This window comes from Perna viridis, chromosome 7 (assembly GCF_037379345.1).
Source record: "Perna viridis isolate PV_CMFRI_1.1 ecotype Kerala chromosome 7, ASM3737934v1, whole genome shotgun sequence".
NCBI classification, from domain to species: Eukaryota; Metazoa; Mollusca; class Bivalvia; order Mytilida; family Mytilidae; genus Perna; species Perna viridis.
In genome coordinates this window covers 11,363,316-11,380,666 of record NC_142451.1, presented here as the reverse complement: position 1 = coordinate 11,380,666, position 17,351 = coordinate 11,363,316, and the positions used below count along the sequence as shown (strand labels likewise).

Sequence of the window (17,351 nt, the reverse complement as noted above, 5' to 3'; positions counted from 1 at the left end):
CGGTAATGGCAGCAAGAAATGTTATGAGAATGTCACCATCTTCTTGATTAAATAAATTTATTGAATCATGTACTGGAAGTAAATCCACAATGGCGTAAAACATGGGAATTATATCATTCATAAAGGATTTATAATGAAGTATTGAGATGTTGTCGTCTGTAAATCGGCCACAAAGAGAACAATGTCCACTTACACAAGTAATAGCAAGCGACCCTAGATTAGATAATACCATTAGTTGACTGCGTTTGCAATGGCATTTGGAACAAAGTCTTACCAATTTGTGTTCTGTTAAATAATGGTGGATATTGAAATATCCTCAAAGTTCAGCTCGTTGTTGTAACAATAATTTCCATTTATTTTTTCATAAATGATTACATTTTGTACTGTTTGACTTACAACTTTTGACCAGAGTCTATTGTCCAGAATAAAAGTTTCTTCAATGAAGTGCTCAGGAAATTATTACATATCATATTTCAATTGAGTTTGAAGAAGATCGCAAGTTAAAGATTGTCTATCAAACCCTCTATCGACAACAGTCCTAAGTTACTTACAGAAGAATCTCTTGGTGAACGTTTGTCAAAACACAATATAAACCGAGTAAAGTATCTTTGAATATGTTTCAGTTTTGTTCAAGTCCAGCATATGTAACTTTGTCTGTCCTTTTAATCGTTTTCTGCAAATGTCTCTTAGTAGTAAACAGTAACACATTACTTTTCAAAGCATTGTATTTTACACGCCACTTTTTCGCATACTTGTGGACGATGTTAAGCGAGTCCTGTAGTTCCTTGTTGGAAAAGCTTAACAACGTTGTGTCATCAGCTGATAATATATAAGGGATGAGTAAGTTTTCGGTAAGTAACCCATTTTTCGATCCTACAAGGAGATTAATTAATCCATTGATAAATAATGAAAAGAACCAGACAGACATAAAACGTCCTTGTCCTACTCCCTGACAGATTTTGAATGATTTACTTGATATTGACTTGTATTTAACATGAGCACTTGCAGACTTATATGATACATGTATTAATATCCACATCTTTCCAAATATTCGTAAGTTCCAAGTTTTGTACAACTGGCCATCCTACCAAAGTCGGTAGAACGCCTTTTCTCTGTCTAAGAATGCAGAATATACTACAGTGTATAAAGTTAGAGATTCTGTTAACTATTAATTGCTGTTATAGAACCATGGTCCTAGACAAAACCAAATTGAAAGGGATGAGGCATTGTTATGTTCTGCTGTGTGATATACACTTGAATACCGTTAACATTATCCTTCCCAAAAATTACTGAGGGCCGAAGTAAGCGTAACAGCTCGGTAATTGATAGATTATTATTTCCCTTGTACAGAGTTATTAAAGTACCGCGACGGAACGAAACCAGAATACAGTCAGAAGTCATATTCATGTTATTTTGCGCAAGTATTTTAAAACTCGTTTGCCCCATAAATATTATTTCCCACCCTTCAAAGTTTTTAACTGCAACATAATTTCATCAACAGTAAATGACTTATCTATCTCATACGCGCGCTTAGTCTAAGACACAAACGTTGACAAAACTTCCTCCGTAATGATCCAATAATTCCGTTTCAAGATAAAAAAGTATTCAGATCCATTGACATTTTATTGCTTATTCTGCGTGCAGTTACTTTAAATGGGTATCGTGTTTCTTGCTAATTAAGGTATTGAAAAATGGATGTTATTAAATGTTCAACATTATATAAATAAGTGTCGAATTTGCCGGCAAACGAAAGATAAAACATCGAATGGTGCAAGAATTGAAAATGACAGAGATCACACAACAAAAAACCAAAGCTTTAACATTACTTTTAACTTAATGCTTAGTTTCACTTGCATCGATTTCATTTTTAATAAAAAAAAATTACAAGTAACATTTTCACATTGCAAATTATATCAATCAATTGGTTAACCTCAATAACTAACCGAGGGATAAGCTGAGGTGTTGTATCCTATCTATTCGTGATAATGATAATTACAGTATCGTGTCATGTGATTTTCTGTAAAAAACACAACTATTTTATGTTCTTAAACGCTATCTTTATAAGACGTAGAAACATATTATGAACTTAGTATGAAATGTTTTTTGTTCATAAATTGTATTTCATGCAATAAACTCCTTTAACCAATGTTAACCTTCGAGCAAAGCCTCGGAATTTTTATTGCATTTCATATAAAGAAAATATAATTCAATTTACATATATAAATTATGTCTTTGTCTATTTAGACAACAACAGCATTGTTATTGCCTCGCTGTTTCTGATAAAAGTTAAATGCACTTTTAAAAATACACATGTACTATGTATTTACAAAGCTTATTCTATTTAGATAGCAGTAATGGCCACGAGAGATAAACAATTATCTGTGTTTAAGTTAAACACAACTAGATATCTAAACCCACATCTACACGGTAAGATTTATTTCAGTTTGCATGCTTATGAATAATAGTGGAAACTGCATTCATGAATCACTTGTATATAGATGCATAGGGCTATTAACAGGATACGAAGTATGTTTTTTTTTATGGTCGTAAGAGGCGTGATTCGTACGTGTTTGCCGAAGTACCTTCCCCAGTCTTCTGTCCCTTTATTTGATCTTCCAGTTGAATATTCTTTAAATATCTGTATACCGTAAAGGAAGATGACAACTTCAGAGACCAGTTAATCTACCATTGTTTAGTTTCCATGTGCTTTACAAATGTGTTTTTAGTTTCCTATACCCCTACACACAACAAAGAATTTCCACCAATCAGTTTCTAAAAACAAAACAAAAAATAAGTGATGACATATAGGTCTAACTAATCCAGCAAAGTCTAGAGGTTGTCTGGCAAGCTATTTTCTGACTTGGTGCATTCCAATCTCTTGCGATGTTGGAGTATGGTCCATTGGTCATTCGTTCGTAAACAATGAAATTGCATATACAAAAGGTGTTTCACACTGCCATTTTTCTTTGTTTATCTATTTATCTTAAAAAGTTTTATTTAGTTGTTTTGTTTTGATTATGATGAAACATCTATAAAATTCGTTTTCAGGCTGAGGGATGACAGACTCAGGACCAAGTTCAGACCCGGGTAACATGTTGACAGACTCAGGACCAAGTTCGGACCCGGGTAACATGTTTTGTTATTTAACTTTTCACAGAGAGTACATGTAACAGTAGATTCTACATGTTCATTTTATCATCCATTTCATGTTCATCGCCAAAATATAGCTGAAATATTGCTGCTCGGGTGTTAAACCCCATTAATCAATTAATCAATCAGGGTGAGAACTGTTAATTTAGTACGTAGTTAATCGTCGCTCAGTAATACGACACAATTACTCATTGACTTTTATTGTAACTCCACAGCTTTTGACAATAAAAAAGGAAGAAATACGTTCTAAAAACCTAGGAGTCTGCGTGTAGAAGACGAAATGTGTACAAATTATAATCTCGTGATGGATATGGTGATGTCATATTAAAAATTCGACTTAGCGTGTCTGACCATTGTTCAGTTGATCGAGCTGTTATAAAATCTAAAGCAATCAATCAATCAGGTCTATTGTATCCTGGATTAAAGCGCCCTATGAAGGAGTCACAGAACAATATCTTTCCGAATACATTTTATAAGTTATTTATCAATATATCTTGTCTTTCTAGACTATTTGTATTCAGACTCTTTTGAAGTTACTGATGACATCAAAAGAAAGTTTGATGAGAGTGGTTATATTATGGTTCGGTAAGTTTTTACAGCCGTCTTCTAGTTTAAGCTAGCTTTCTGGACCAAATTAAATATTGATTTAATTTTCATTTAATTTTCCTCTGTAACAATCCTTTTTGTTACGATAAAAGTCCCAAACATTCAAATTAGATCAATAAAACTAATAATTAATTAAATCTAAATAGTGCGTACTATGGAAGAGCCTTCATTTTTAGGTACCAATTTTCGCAGTTTTCATGGTTTGGTCAAACCGACAATTCATATTTCCAAAGAAAGTTAAATTACCACAAACTTAAGTGCTCTAATTAGTATCCACGAACTCAAACTTTTGCGTACTAACGATACTGATATACTTATTTTCATTTCGCGACCCTGTTTTCGAGTTTATTTTTATTCAACCTACGTTCGCACGGTCTTAAATTAGCAATCGTTTTGTGATCCTTTCTTTAATTCATAATATGATAACTCTACGGTATTTTCATTGCGCACCGTTTTTTTTCGTGTATTTTTATATCCAATACATTTGCGCTGTCAAATTCGCAAATTGGATAACACCTTCCATGTGGGAAACATCTACAACCAGTTTTTTTTCGTGTTGAAGACTTTACCTCGAATATAAAACTATAGGCTACGGAGCCGAGAACCGCCATATTGTTTCTTCGGTGTTAACGCAGTCTAGTACATTGTTTCTTTCTCATTCCATCTTATAATATTGTTTCCCTTTCCGCCTTAATTTTTGACCTTTGATTATATATAATGTCACAAATTTTGGTTTTTTTTTTTTGCTTTGAGCCCAAAGGCTGTATGTGAGTTGATATAAGTCAAACGCGAATCCATGATAGGGGATCATAACGATGTGAACGTAATAATTTCAGGCAAATGTTTGACGAAGAAGAGTTAGGACAGATAAACAAAGTCCTCGAAGATAGTGACATGACACAGAAATATGGCTATGGAGTAGGTATTTGTAATTCTATTAAAGAGCACAGACGTTCCTGAGTGGTCAATGAATTTTCATTCTGTCTATCAGCTTTATACAGTTTGACCGAAAACAAGACATTTATAAGAAAAAATGCATTGATACTTGATTTTGGTACATTTGTGTATTTACTTGGTCACACAGTTTGGTCTTCTTTTCTGACCACTTGATTATAATATAATGCCGACAATTTCTTGGACAACGTGCCCTGCTGGTTTTGTCACTGTTATTTAAATATGGTTACAACGGTCTGAAATTATATCGAATTCATAACTGTCTGAAAACTGTCACTAATTGAGGTCTTCCATGCAGGTGGTTTATATAGTGCCAGTCATGTCGTCTTTGATAGTATAAGCTGTTGTTTGTCACTTGAAGTTTTATTCTAATCTTTGTGTAACTTGTTAAGATGAGTTTTATGCAAACATTACACAACTTTATGATAATGTTCTTGAGTTCGAAAATTTGCGAGGTTTCAAGGCTGATTTTATTAAAGTGTGCGAATAGCTTACGGTAAGATTACCAACCATTTTCAGTCAGCTTCTTTGTCTCATATGCTGCATTTTATAATACTTATTATCTACATTTTTTTCTTTTCCTTTTTCATTTGAGTTACCAGATGGACAAGGAAAATCTGCTGGACTTGTTATATGGGGTCACCCAGGAAATGACGTCACAGGAATAGTTGCAAGAAGCGAGAAAGTAGTTAACACGTGCCAGAAGGTAGTCAATTTGGGCATAAATAATCAAGTGGTTTCTTTTTTATTATCAAACGCCTATATCATTCATTCTAACAAGTGCTGCCTTACTGGTATAGTAGAAGGTTTGCTACAATTCAGGCCATATACAATAAGAAAGCCAAATTCCTTAAGGCGGAAAATTGACGCTATGTTAGGTTCCTGGAAACTGACAGTTGAAGACAATATTTGACCTTCTTATATGAAGTCCAGCGTTTTATTCCTTAGATGTACATTGTTTACCTGTCGCCATAAGGCTCTTGATCTTACCTGAAATCAAGGTACAAATGTCTCCTCAGTTTACTAGTAAACATTTCAATGTTTTGCTTAAACGAGTATTAAAATATTAATTTCTATTTATTTATGATAACAGTTACTTGGTGGGGGAGAAATCTACCACTATCATGCCAAGTTCGTACGGAAGGATGCATTTACTGGCGGGAGTTTTCTTTGGCACCAAGATTATGGGTAATGTGTTTGTTGACTGTTTAGTTTTTCATTTATTTCCTTTTATTTTGTGAGATTTTTTTATTGATCATAAGCTTCCAGGTGACTGTCTAAATAAACAAAGACGGTTACGGGAGCTTATAACATTTTTGTTCGATTTTGCACCCTATATTATTGGGAAATAAATTAATTTTTGCATCGAACTATATTTCTTTGAAGTTCTTTAGTAAATTATTCGGTGGCTACTAGGTAAAATCTTTTTATTTTTCTTAGCGTCCGAATGTACATTGTAGTCGGTGACGTGATCGAACTATCTGTTTCAGGACATTCAGGTCAAATTCTTTTTAAGTGCACACTTAGCGTGCCTAGTTTCATTGATTATGTAGACTGTGGTCCATGGGCTCGGAGGGTCCACCGTGCACCACCACCCCCACTCATCAACTTCATTGTGATTTTCTGGTACCGTTATGCCTTCAATTACCGAATCAATATGTCGTCAAAGAATATTTCCGGATTCTTTTTCAGCATAAGCTTATAATTGTATCCCACTGGGTCAAAAAGTCAAGATTTTTGTGACACAGTTTTTCGAACGTCTTCTTGGGACAGCATGTGTGAAGAAACGAAATATGTATAGAAAAAATCATTAAGCCCAATGTCTCAGCTTTTCAATGAGGGTACCAAGAAAGCTGGGTTTGTGAAGTAAAATGAAAAAAAAATGTACCAATAGGCCACCGAAAAATCGCTTAAATTGACATGTTTTTCAATGTCAAAACCCCTAGAGTATCTGTGCTTCAGTAAAGAAGGGCTCATTTGGTATTTTCTGTTTAGTATTATTACAGTTAATACTTATTTTGATGAAATGTGACGATTTTCGTAGTTAAAATTTATCACAAAATACAAAAAATCGGATTTTTGATTTTCCCGTAGAAAATGTTAAAAATATTACTCTTACCCCTAGAAAACTAATATCAGTATCATCTAGAATTCTCATTCACAGCACACCAACACTATAAAACTCATATTTTAGCATTCATAATTAAGATAATGATGCACCCAACATATCTTATCACTTCAGGAGCTCAGATTTTCTTTTTTAGGTTACAATTGTTAAAACAAAAGTACCCAACATGTCTATTGTACACGGTTTATAAGCTAAACCTTATGATTTTTGGTTCATGTTGAGCTATTTTTTTTCACGGGTAGGGATGGCAATTGTTTACCTGATATGACTTGGAAAAGTTCAAATATTTATAACTTGGGCTCATTAGAAAGCTACTACTCTACCGGTGATATAGAAGACAATATGAAATTTAGAAAATTCCCCTTTTTATGAAGAACTAATTACTGTCAAATTGAAACTGAACAACTCTCGCCTGAAATTAGCTTATATGCTGGATACATCGGTAATTAAAACAATAGTGTACCCAGCATGTCTATTTTACACCGTTTATAAGCTAAACATTAACATTTTGGTTCATGTTCATGTATTTTTTTTTTAAATTCGTGGGTAAGGGTGGCAGTTTTTCACCAAACCTGACTTGAAAAAATTCAAAAAATATTACTACTTGAGCTCGTTTGAAGGCTAAGACACTACATAGATGTAATGCAGCACACAAAATCTTGTTTAAGCTACGGTATTTTGAAAAAAGATGGACGATATAAAAGAAATTCTGAAAATTCCCCTTTTTAGCTCTCCTAGCCAAAGGCCAAGTAAGCTTATGCCATTACTTGGCGGCCGTCGTCGTCGTCGTGAATTTTTTTTTAAATTTTCACTGAAACTACTACACCGACAGGATGTAAACTTGGCATGATTGTTCCTTCGAGTATTGTGCACAAGATGATCGTTGGTATTTTTGATCCGTGAAAAAATATGGCCGCCATTACTATAAATAGAACATAGGGTCTGAAGGCAGTTTTTGCAAATAACTCAAAAATCGTTGCCTTTAGCAAAATTCTGGCAGGGGTAATATTGTTGGGCATCATAAGACCAACCATACCAAAATTTTCAAAACCATACGTCGAGTGATGAAGGAGATACGGCCCCGGAAACATGTACTACTTTGAAAATCTTCTTTTCTGAAACCATTTAAGATCATTTAATGAAAATAAGAATATTTGTTCTTTAGTGTATTGTGCTCAAAATGTCTGTTGTGATTTTAATCCTTGAATTGATATGGCTGCCTATACTTAACCAAAGACTGAAGTCTTCAAAGTCGCTAATCGTCAAATATTCTCGGTCACTTATTTTGGCTTTCTTTTAACATCCGAAATGACGCGAATGCGATATGCTCAAAAATCGGGTGACTTCCGATAAAATCTTGGTTCCCTTGATATGATTGGTATATTTGATAACCGTGATGACCCGAATTTTTACTCGGAACCAGACTAAACGACTAGCAATGGATATATATTGATATCATGATCCTGAAAGTGTATCTGACCTATATAAAGTCGATTAGCCACATGCGGGTCCGGGCGTCGAAAGAATAGGCCCGCAGTAGCGCTAAGCTTGTCGTAAAAGGCGACTTAATAGTGCTCAGAACCCTGGCTGGGGGCTAGGGCGCTCTGCCCACAGAGCAACTGGGTTGTGTACGTCAGGTGTTTGAATGGGGTAACTCTGGCATGTTGCATACTGGGGTCGTCAGGCTATAATACGGAAAACCTGACCGAAAACCATAGTGGTGCACCGTGTTGGGAAAGATGCCACGTTCCCCTCAATTGTCCTTGAAGAACCCTGTTGTGGTATTCGATAGGAGTAGGAACTATTGGGCTTCACCACAGGAGGCTAAATTGTCCGACTCTACCCTCTTCTCCCTATTTCCAGTGGCAATCAAAATGTGTTGACCTCATTATCCTTGTGCCCCATCCCATTTTTCATTTCATCATCATTTCATGTTTATTTTATCATCTATTTCATGTTCATCGCCTGAATATAGCTGAAATATTGCTGCTCGGGCGTTAATCAATCAATCAATATAAAGTTAATTATAACGAGCCCTTGTGTTTGAATCGGAAACTGGGTAATATTACATAAATTCAATGCTCAACGATTATATCATCTTATAATGTTCCCGTTTTCATATAAACAAAAAACAACAACACACACACAGACATGTATATGATTTTTTTAAAAGAGGTACGTTGTAGCGGTATCATTAGATCGCTTATGATGTTGACCAAGGAACCAGATTAAACAACTGGCAATGAATATTCATACATGTAGATATTGGGGCCGTGCTATTGTGTATGACCTTTATAGTCTTGTAAAGAGCCCCTGTGCCTGAATCGGAAACTGGGTATGTTCAAAGCTAACCGATCATTTCATGTAAACTTCCCGTCTTCTCGTACAAGCAAGAAATACACGTACAACATGTAGAACGCTCACGTATGCTATTTAAGAGATACGTGGGGTACAACTATAAATTTATGCAAATCATATGAGAATATTAAGTCGTTCTTTAGTGAAGCATTAATACTCTAGGGGTTTTGACATTGAAAAATATGTCAATATAAGCGATTTTTCAGTGGAGTAAAGGTACATTTTATCACTTTACTCCAAAATATTAAGTGTTACCGCAATTTTCTTGATAGCATTGGAACACTGTCACTGTGCTTAAACGGTATTTTTCATGCATTGTTTGATTTTTTATAGCAGCCTTAAATAATAAAGTCACTTACCAATACCGTTTATTAATGAATATTGATTTTGTTTTAGCGCAATTTTAAGACGAACTTAAAAATGAACAAGATGTCCGTAACTTTATTTCTGGATGTGGGTAACGTTGGTTATCAAAATTTCAAGATTGCTGATTTAAAAACTGTTAACTTTGTAACTCTGCTGATTCTATGGTTGTTGTTAGTAAAAATAAACTCCCTTTTAACATTTTAGACGTTACAATAAGTTGCATCATTTAGTACACTATATATGTAAATAGTTATTGAATAGAACGACGTTTAGCCTGAATATCATGACTTACAATGTCATTACAATACGAATCTTATATATTAGTTGCATTTACAAATAAAATACGAGGTGTTGCTTTCCTAGCATTATTCAAAGTCGGTCTAAACAACTCGGTCTACGCGAAATTGATCAAATCTTTGCACTTTGCTGAAGCTGGGTATAATGAATGTTTTGCTTGTTAGTCAATAAAGAAAGCGCAAGATTATGCAATTTTTTTTTTTTTTCATTTTTTCATTTTTATGTCAAGGAGATTCCCTTCAAATGTAAGCGATGTTTTCATTATGTAATTTTACCAGAGAAGTTTCTTACCGACGCCAGGCGACTCCATTTTGGGCTGTGGGTAACTTAAGTTCGTTACTCACAGCCGTTTAAGCACAGTTACTATGGTATTGGGCTACATGTTGATTTCTACATATGTCAATTTACTTCATTTTGTAGAAATTAGAAGTTCGATGAATAAAAAAACGTAAAAGATGGATATTTGCCTCAACGAGGTATAAAAAGTAGCAAAAAGATACAAAACTGCTTCAGTATATTTTTGGCAACAAAAAGATTTGTAAACGGGAGGTATAAAGGTAGCTGAAAATCATATTTAGGTTGATGAATGGGGGGGGACATACACATGTTGGTTATCTCCGACCACGTACTACAGATTCTGCAACTATTGTCATCGTTGGTAGATGGATTTTCCTTTTATGGTCGTTTGCATATTGTTCATTCGAACATTTTCTTCAATGGGGGGTTTATTTTCTATGTATCAACTTAATTTGCACGTTTGCGCTTTGGTTATTTAGACGAACGGTTTTATCCAGTCACGAGTTGTCAACACAACGCAAAATCGTATAATAATCCTTTACTTTATCAAATCGTATCCGTAAATTGTCTTTCTCAGGACTGTATTATAACTTTCTTTTTTGTCCAGAAATTGAATAGATTCTATCAAGCGTTATGACATGCAATCGATTTCGAGAAGAGACATAAGCAAAACAATCGGTTTTGACGTTTTTATACTTTTATTAATAAATAAAAATACTGTATAAAAATAAAGCCAAATGTGTTGGATAATCACGTTCCTATATTTAATAGCGAGCGCCGTGAAGCGGTATGAGCTCTACCGTTATTACGTGTACTTTCTAACTTTCCCTTAAGATTCCCCAATACACTAACAAAAAAAAAGTCATGTCCCGGAAGTAACAAAAAATGACTGTCCTTACGGAGAAAATTCATCCTTTCCTTCAATTACACAAATAAAAAATATATGTTAAGATTACGTTTCAGTAAAAATAAATTCATCTTTTCTGATAGTTTTCAAGTCTTTTTCTAATATGTTTTACTTATTTAAAGAAGTGAATTTTATGTTTATAAAAACTTCGGAGAACACGTGGATGTACATGTACGTACGTGTATCTCCGCGGTTCCACTGTTGCTGTTGTCAAGAACCTAACCCGCCTCGAAAAAAAATTTAACTCCGATTTTAGGAAAGGCAATCATTTTCTTGTTTGGAATTTGCAGCTGTCTTCTGAATTTTGTTTACGTCACATGATATGCAGCCGAACAGCAAAGTCGAAAATGGCGTCGTTTTCATTATGTGTAAAACATTCCCACCATTCGAGGAGAACTGTAATATTTCCGGTATCTGTACAGATTGATTGAACAGGCCAAAACTGAAAAGGATATTGCTAGAGATGCCTTAAGAGATAAAAAATGTAAAGTATTGCGAAGTACTATAAAGTTATTGACCATTTTGAGAGCGAGGGGAAAGGGGGTATGCTCATGGGGTTGGTATTTTTGGGAAAAACATTGTTCAGGTTATTCATTTATTGAAAAAAATCCCCCATTAATTAACAAGACAGATTTTCAAATAGAAATATTGATTTTGCTTGCTGCTAAAATATGAATAAAAATACTGCACTTGCGAAGCAAACATTTTCATCCGGGTCGATACCCGACCTCCCCCTTTTTGTCCTTTATTATTTTTACGAGTCTAGCACAGACGGTAAATGTATAGTAAAGCTCACGGTGCTCGCTTATTTAGGCAATGCCTACCCCATATTACAGATTGCATCATATTGCTACCCTATATATTACAGATACTGGTACCAAAACGGAAACCTTTTTCCGGACCTTGTGACAATTTTTATTGCAGTCGATCAAGCAAACGAATCAAATGGTTGTTTACAGGTAGATTTTGATCGAAATTTAGAGACAGACCTAATTACCACTTCCCTTTTACTACAAGTAAATCCGCCAATTATGTTATCTGCTATTTTGCATGAGCATTTTTTCACAGAAATTTTGTAATGTTCTTTCCGGTGTCCTGTCCTAATTAAGATTTGAATGCGATGTCCAGAGGCGTTAAACTTTCAGATAATAAACGATTCCCTCTGCACAAGAAATGGGAATTGAAGTCTTATGACTTTTTATTAACCGATCACAAAAGGGTGCGTTTTTTTCAAAATTGCTCTGCGCTCTTACCCTTTAGCTTTTTTTGGCTTATATTTGTTTTAGCTTTTTTTTTGCTTATAAGCATACAATGTCACAGCACTATTCTGCTAATGATATTTTTTGTACACGAACTTCTCTATAAATACTTTCATTGCTTTACCACAAACAAAACATTTGCATTTTAATATACACTGGCTTGTCTTCGATTAAATCTTCACAAAACGTCTTTTAGATATTGCCTGGCAGTCATAAATGTGGAAGAATTGAACATTATTCTGTAGCTGGTCAACACCAATGTGATTTGGAGAGAGTGGAACAAATAAAACAACGACATCCCTTAAAACACGTGGAGATGAACCCGGGTAATTTACCAAAGCAGTTCAGTAGTTTAAATTCTTATTTTAAGTGTATTTGAATTCTGTACCTACGAAATTGAAATATAATGAAGACACTCAAAATGATGGTCGTTGCCCTATGTGCCTCCGGGTATGACAAGGGCTACAAAGGTTGGTAGTTAGGTGGTATTATATTTAGTAGTTACATTATCGCTACAGAAAAGCTCATTTGGAGGTGTTATTAAATTGTGGCAGGTGTAACATGTAACATGTACGCAGAGGAAACTAGAGAGGCCTTATCCAAAGATGTGTCAGTTAACATAAATTGGGTGTCGTCCTTACACGACTCGCGAGCAGGCGAGTTGTTTTATATTTTAAGTTTTATTTTATTTTTATGTATTTGTGTACAAGAGTCACTTCCTTTCAGCCCTCAGTCATATAATAATTTTGTTTGACTATTTTATCCTTTGGCATGCAAATGAAAAAGGAATGGAATATTTCTGATATCAAAAATACATAAGGCCAAGAAATGAGTTCCATATTAGCAATTCAGGCTCTCTAGAGTCTTATTTGTTATTACGATTGCATATGTCAAATTAATTTGATGAATTATCAAAAATGTTTACACTTAAAATGTCCTTTTCAAATTTTATTTTAGGTGACGCAATAATATTCCATAGTAATGTGGTTCACACCAGTGCTCCAAACAACAGTCCGAAAAGGAGATGGGCTCTCTTGTTTACATATAACCTAAAATCTAATGATCCTGTTTTCAAACATCATCACCCAAACTTTACACCTTTAAGTAAGGTAAGTCTTACTTGCGGTCCTCATGGAGCTTTAGTACGCTTATAACAATATTTTAACTATTACAAGCATAATGCTATTGACGATAAATGAGAACAATCTTTAAATCTGTTTCTTTTATTTTTAATCGATTTTCGCCCCGCGGTCCGCCCTCTCCGAACCGATAGAGATGCAGACGCTGATTGGTCAAAATACAAAGGGGCGCGGCTTAATTAAGGATCATAACTGGTTTTCTTTGTTTTATTATGTATTTGTTGTCATTTGATTATTGTTGATAATATTAAAATGATTGACCGTAAAATATGCAGCTTAAGCCCAAAAGTTAAAGTCTTAGAAATAATTCGAAACTTGCAATAGAAGTAACCATGACGTCTTAAAATAGATGTTGGAAGAAATTGCAATTGAATAGTTGTCGTTTTAAAAAAAGAGAAACACAATCTACAACTTTACTTTGTTGATTATGAAACTTTTCACCTCTCGAGAAATTTCATAATCAACACGCTATCGTTGTAGATGACATATTTGTAAATGACATCTTGGAAGCCTCGTTTAGCAAAGAGATCCTGATTAGAACGAGGAATGGGACATTCATGATCCGGGGATAGACTAGACCAAGAAAAGGGACAAACACAAAAAATGAAACAATTGACTTATAGAATACACACAGACACTAAAGAATAAGTAAGATAATACGACCTGACTCTACTACAAACTAGAGGTATCGACCAGATGCACCAGTAGGTACGCATCCTTGCTTTTCTAGAAAATGTTATACTTATATGATGTCAACTTCTTGTTTAAACAGAAGAGGACAACTGCGATGAATACCAATAAAAATGAATAACAGGTGCGGATCCAGAGATTTTGTGAAAAGGGGGGGGGGTCAAGACTATTAATAGTCATTTGTTTTGTCCAAACAAAACAAAAAGAAAAGGAGGATCCAATCAATACCTGGTGGTACGGTTTTAGCCTTCTAAATAAGCTTTTCTAAATTAGATACAGACCAAATGACATGTTTTAATGTAGCCTACAAACATGAAGCACATTTATAGAGAAACACCAATGGTCACTTATATATAACTAGTTTATAAATGTTGTAGGTACCTAACAGTGCCATTAAGGAATGCAGAAATTATGTAGACTTTACTGGAAAGGACTTCCTTGATCCAAGTATTGACAAAACAGTAAAGGCAGACAAGTAGCGTCACAATGTTTTAATATGATACATAAAACTTGCTCTTATATGTTTTAGCCTTTTGGGCCTGTTGAATTAATCTGTCTGTTCGTTCGTCTGTCAACATATGTAATCGCAACTCCTAAAGAGATCAAGGGATTTCAATATTTTATAGGTGGGCATTATCTGTTGATATGCTTGAAGGAATATATTCATTGGAAAGGACTCCAAGGGGGCTTAATCCACACTGAAGGTTTCAAATATGAAAAATCAATAAGTAGAATTCGCCCGAAAGTGCTCAAGGGATTACACATTTTTATTGGAAATTTGGCTTCATATTATATTTCAATATTTATTTTTATGAGTCCAAAAAAGAGACAACCACAATTGAATCCTGTCAAAGCATGTAAATTTTGTCATTTTTTGTGCTGTTTAATTGCCATTAATATGAATTATAGGACCATACAATCAGAGCAGAGCATCAATACAACAGTCCAACCGGTAGTAGGACATACTCCGATTACCTAAAGGCTGGTTTCTTTTACCTCTACTAAATATACAATGTAGTTAATAGCTCCCGTTAAGGAGCAATCCTGAGAGACTCAAAGGGGTATTCAAAGGACTTGTGTCCTTCTGTACTTTTGGAGTCCACATACTTGTTCGATGGCTAATTCAGTGAACCAGCAAGTTCCATTCTTACTAAAAGCAATGCTGTGAAATATTCTAAATGAACATAAACTGTAGACTTTTGGTGAATCAAATCTAAACTTAGACAAGAACCAATATTTTACACAGTTTTGAACAGGTGTTGTTAATCGTTATGTGTTAATGTATAATAAGGTAAATAATAATAATAATAATACAAATAGCTCATAAAAGTTTCTTTTCTATTCATCATAAGCTAGCTCAGTACAAAGAAGACTTTGCAATTATTATACATTGATAATTTAAAAAGTTTTTAATAATTACAATATTTTACAAATTAACTTTGATTTAAAATATAATGTGTGTACTTCAAATTATTGCATATGATTTTAAGTTGATGTTCTCTTCAAAAGGTATTTGGAAAAAAATGCACATTTTTTAAAAGTATCAATTTACAGATCACATAATAAATATCAGTCCTATTTAATGAAGTAGTCATTTTTATTATTCAAATGGTATAATTTTAAAACAAAACCTGTTATATTATGCTGCATCATATTTCCGCAATTTGGCATTACGTTTTGAGATAATCAAAACTTTTTCGCATCTCAGAATCTATAAAGAAAGAATGAACATTAGGGGATGCTTTTGTGAAGTTACCCATCTTTAAAAATTCGTAAAACTGTTTTCCGAGTGGCACCCCTTTCAGGTTCACCAACTTTTCTTATAATGTCACGTGTGAATACGCATTGGATGACTGGCGACGAGAGTCGTCTTCGTCTATCAACAGTCCGATGAAACAAGTCATCAAATCAAACTTATTATATGAACTTCTAAATGGAATGAAAGATGAGAAATTTATCTTGCATGCTGATTTTGATAAACTATGAATTTTATGTTTATTTTTAATCGTTTCCATTCTTCCCACTGACTATGATCTGTGCCTAAAAACTTGATCGCAGATGCTTGTGAGTGCCACTGTAAAATATGATATCTGCTTAACAGGTAATATTTCATGTGATGCCTAGGTTAATTTCAGCCACTATCATGGCTTCATTGACAAAAACGTACTTGTAATGAATTAAAAATTCCATCCCTTTAAGAAAAAAACAAGCTATATAAGCCATTGCAATACATTCAAGTTTCCGATTCTGATGTCAACCTAGAAATCAATTTCTTCTTTTTAAACTTTGTATAATCACATAAAACAAATGAATTCCCACAATGGTACTCCTTACTAAGTATATATCCATTCGGTCTATTTCTTGTCTTTTTTTATGTAAAATATTGTGTGTACGTTTATTTATTTATTTAGTGTGTGTTTGTCTGTTTTAATGTCTTTGTGTTTTATTTGTTTATGTTCTATACATCAATAGATGTATATGGCAAGCCAAAGTGGACAAAAATGAGTATTTTCTAATATTAAAAACTGATTTTTTAATATTACAAAATCATATTCTAATATTACAAAATATTGACTTTTGTCCACTTTGGCTTGCCATAGATGTATGAAAATAAAGATATGATAACAATAGTTACATGTACTATGTATATAACTAAGTAACTTCTGTTGTTATATTAACACATTTATTTCAAACAAAATTTGTCAGTATACAAAAATTGAAAAAGTGCATGAACGTATTGACGAAATAAAACCGGGATGCTTGAACTCAATTTAAAGAAGTTGGTCGAACAATCAAATACCTCTTGTTCATGTAATATTCTAGTTATGCTATCGGTTGTTTTTATTTAGAACATACTGAACAAGAAAGTTCCGCATTGTCTGTGTAAAAATCACACAAGTTTCCTCCACATTGTGCCTCCACGATTCCAACTTTCCCGTCCCCGTTTGCTGTTCCAACTGTTTTGTAACCACTATCACCACCTAAACTATCCAAACAGACATAATTCCTTGACCCAACACTAACGTCGGTAGGTGCAGCACCAAGATAGCCACCGTATTCCCTATTCCAACCCGATGGACACGTGACATCGGCCGGATATGTGAAAATGTTTGTTGCTGTTTCGCATCTACAGACAGCGCATTGAATTACGCTTCCATCGTATTGTACTGGTAATGGGGACGACGTGTCAGCTGTATCCA

At 34.2% G+C, this 17,351-nt stretch overlaps 1 protein-coding gene across 3 annotated transcripts; it reads left to right on the top strand.

Annotated features, from left to right (window-relative positions):
- The first annotated feature begins 2,319 nt into the window (after positions 1-2,319).
- On the top strand, positions 2,320-14,670 carry LOC148611320 (uncharacterized). 3 transcript variants are annotated; one of them, XM_088591757.1, is made up of 10 exons: positions 2,320-2,427; positions 3,049-3,126; positions 3,657-3,735; positions 4,593-4,674; positions 5,306-5,416; positions 5,804-5,898; positions 11,932-12,022; positions 12,519-12,648; positions 13,280-13,431; positions 14,529-14,670. In XM_088591757.1, exons 2-10 carry the CDS (start codon positions 3,057-3,059, stop codon positions 14,628-14,630), a joined length of 912 nt encoding a protein of 303 aa, XP_088447883.1. In that variant the 5' UTR covers positions 2,320-2,427; positions 3,049-3,056; the 3' UTR covers positions 14,631-14,670. The 3 variants fall into 3 exon arrangements, with proteins under 3 accessions (XP_088447883.1, XP_088447885.1, XP_088447884.1); XM_088591759.1 differs by having other exon boundaries at positions 2,342-2,427; positions 3,049-3,087; XM_088591758.1 differs by lacking the exon at positions 2,320-2,427 and adding an exon at positions 2,506-2,526.
- The last annotated feature ends 2,681 nt before the right edge of the window (positions 14,671-17,351 follow it).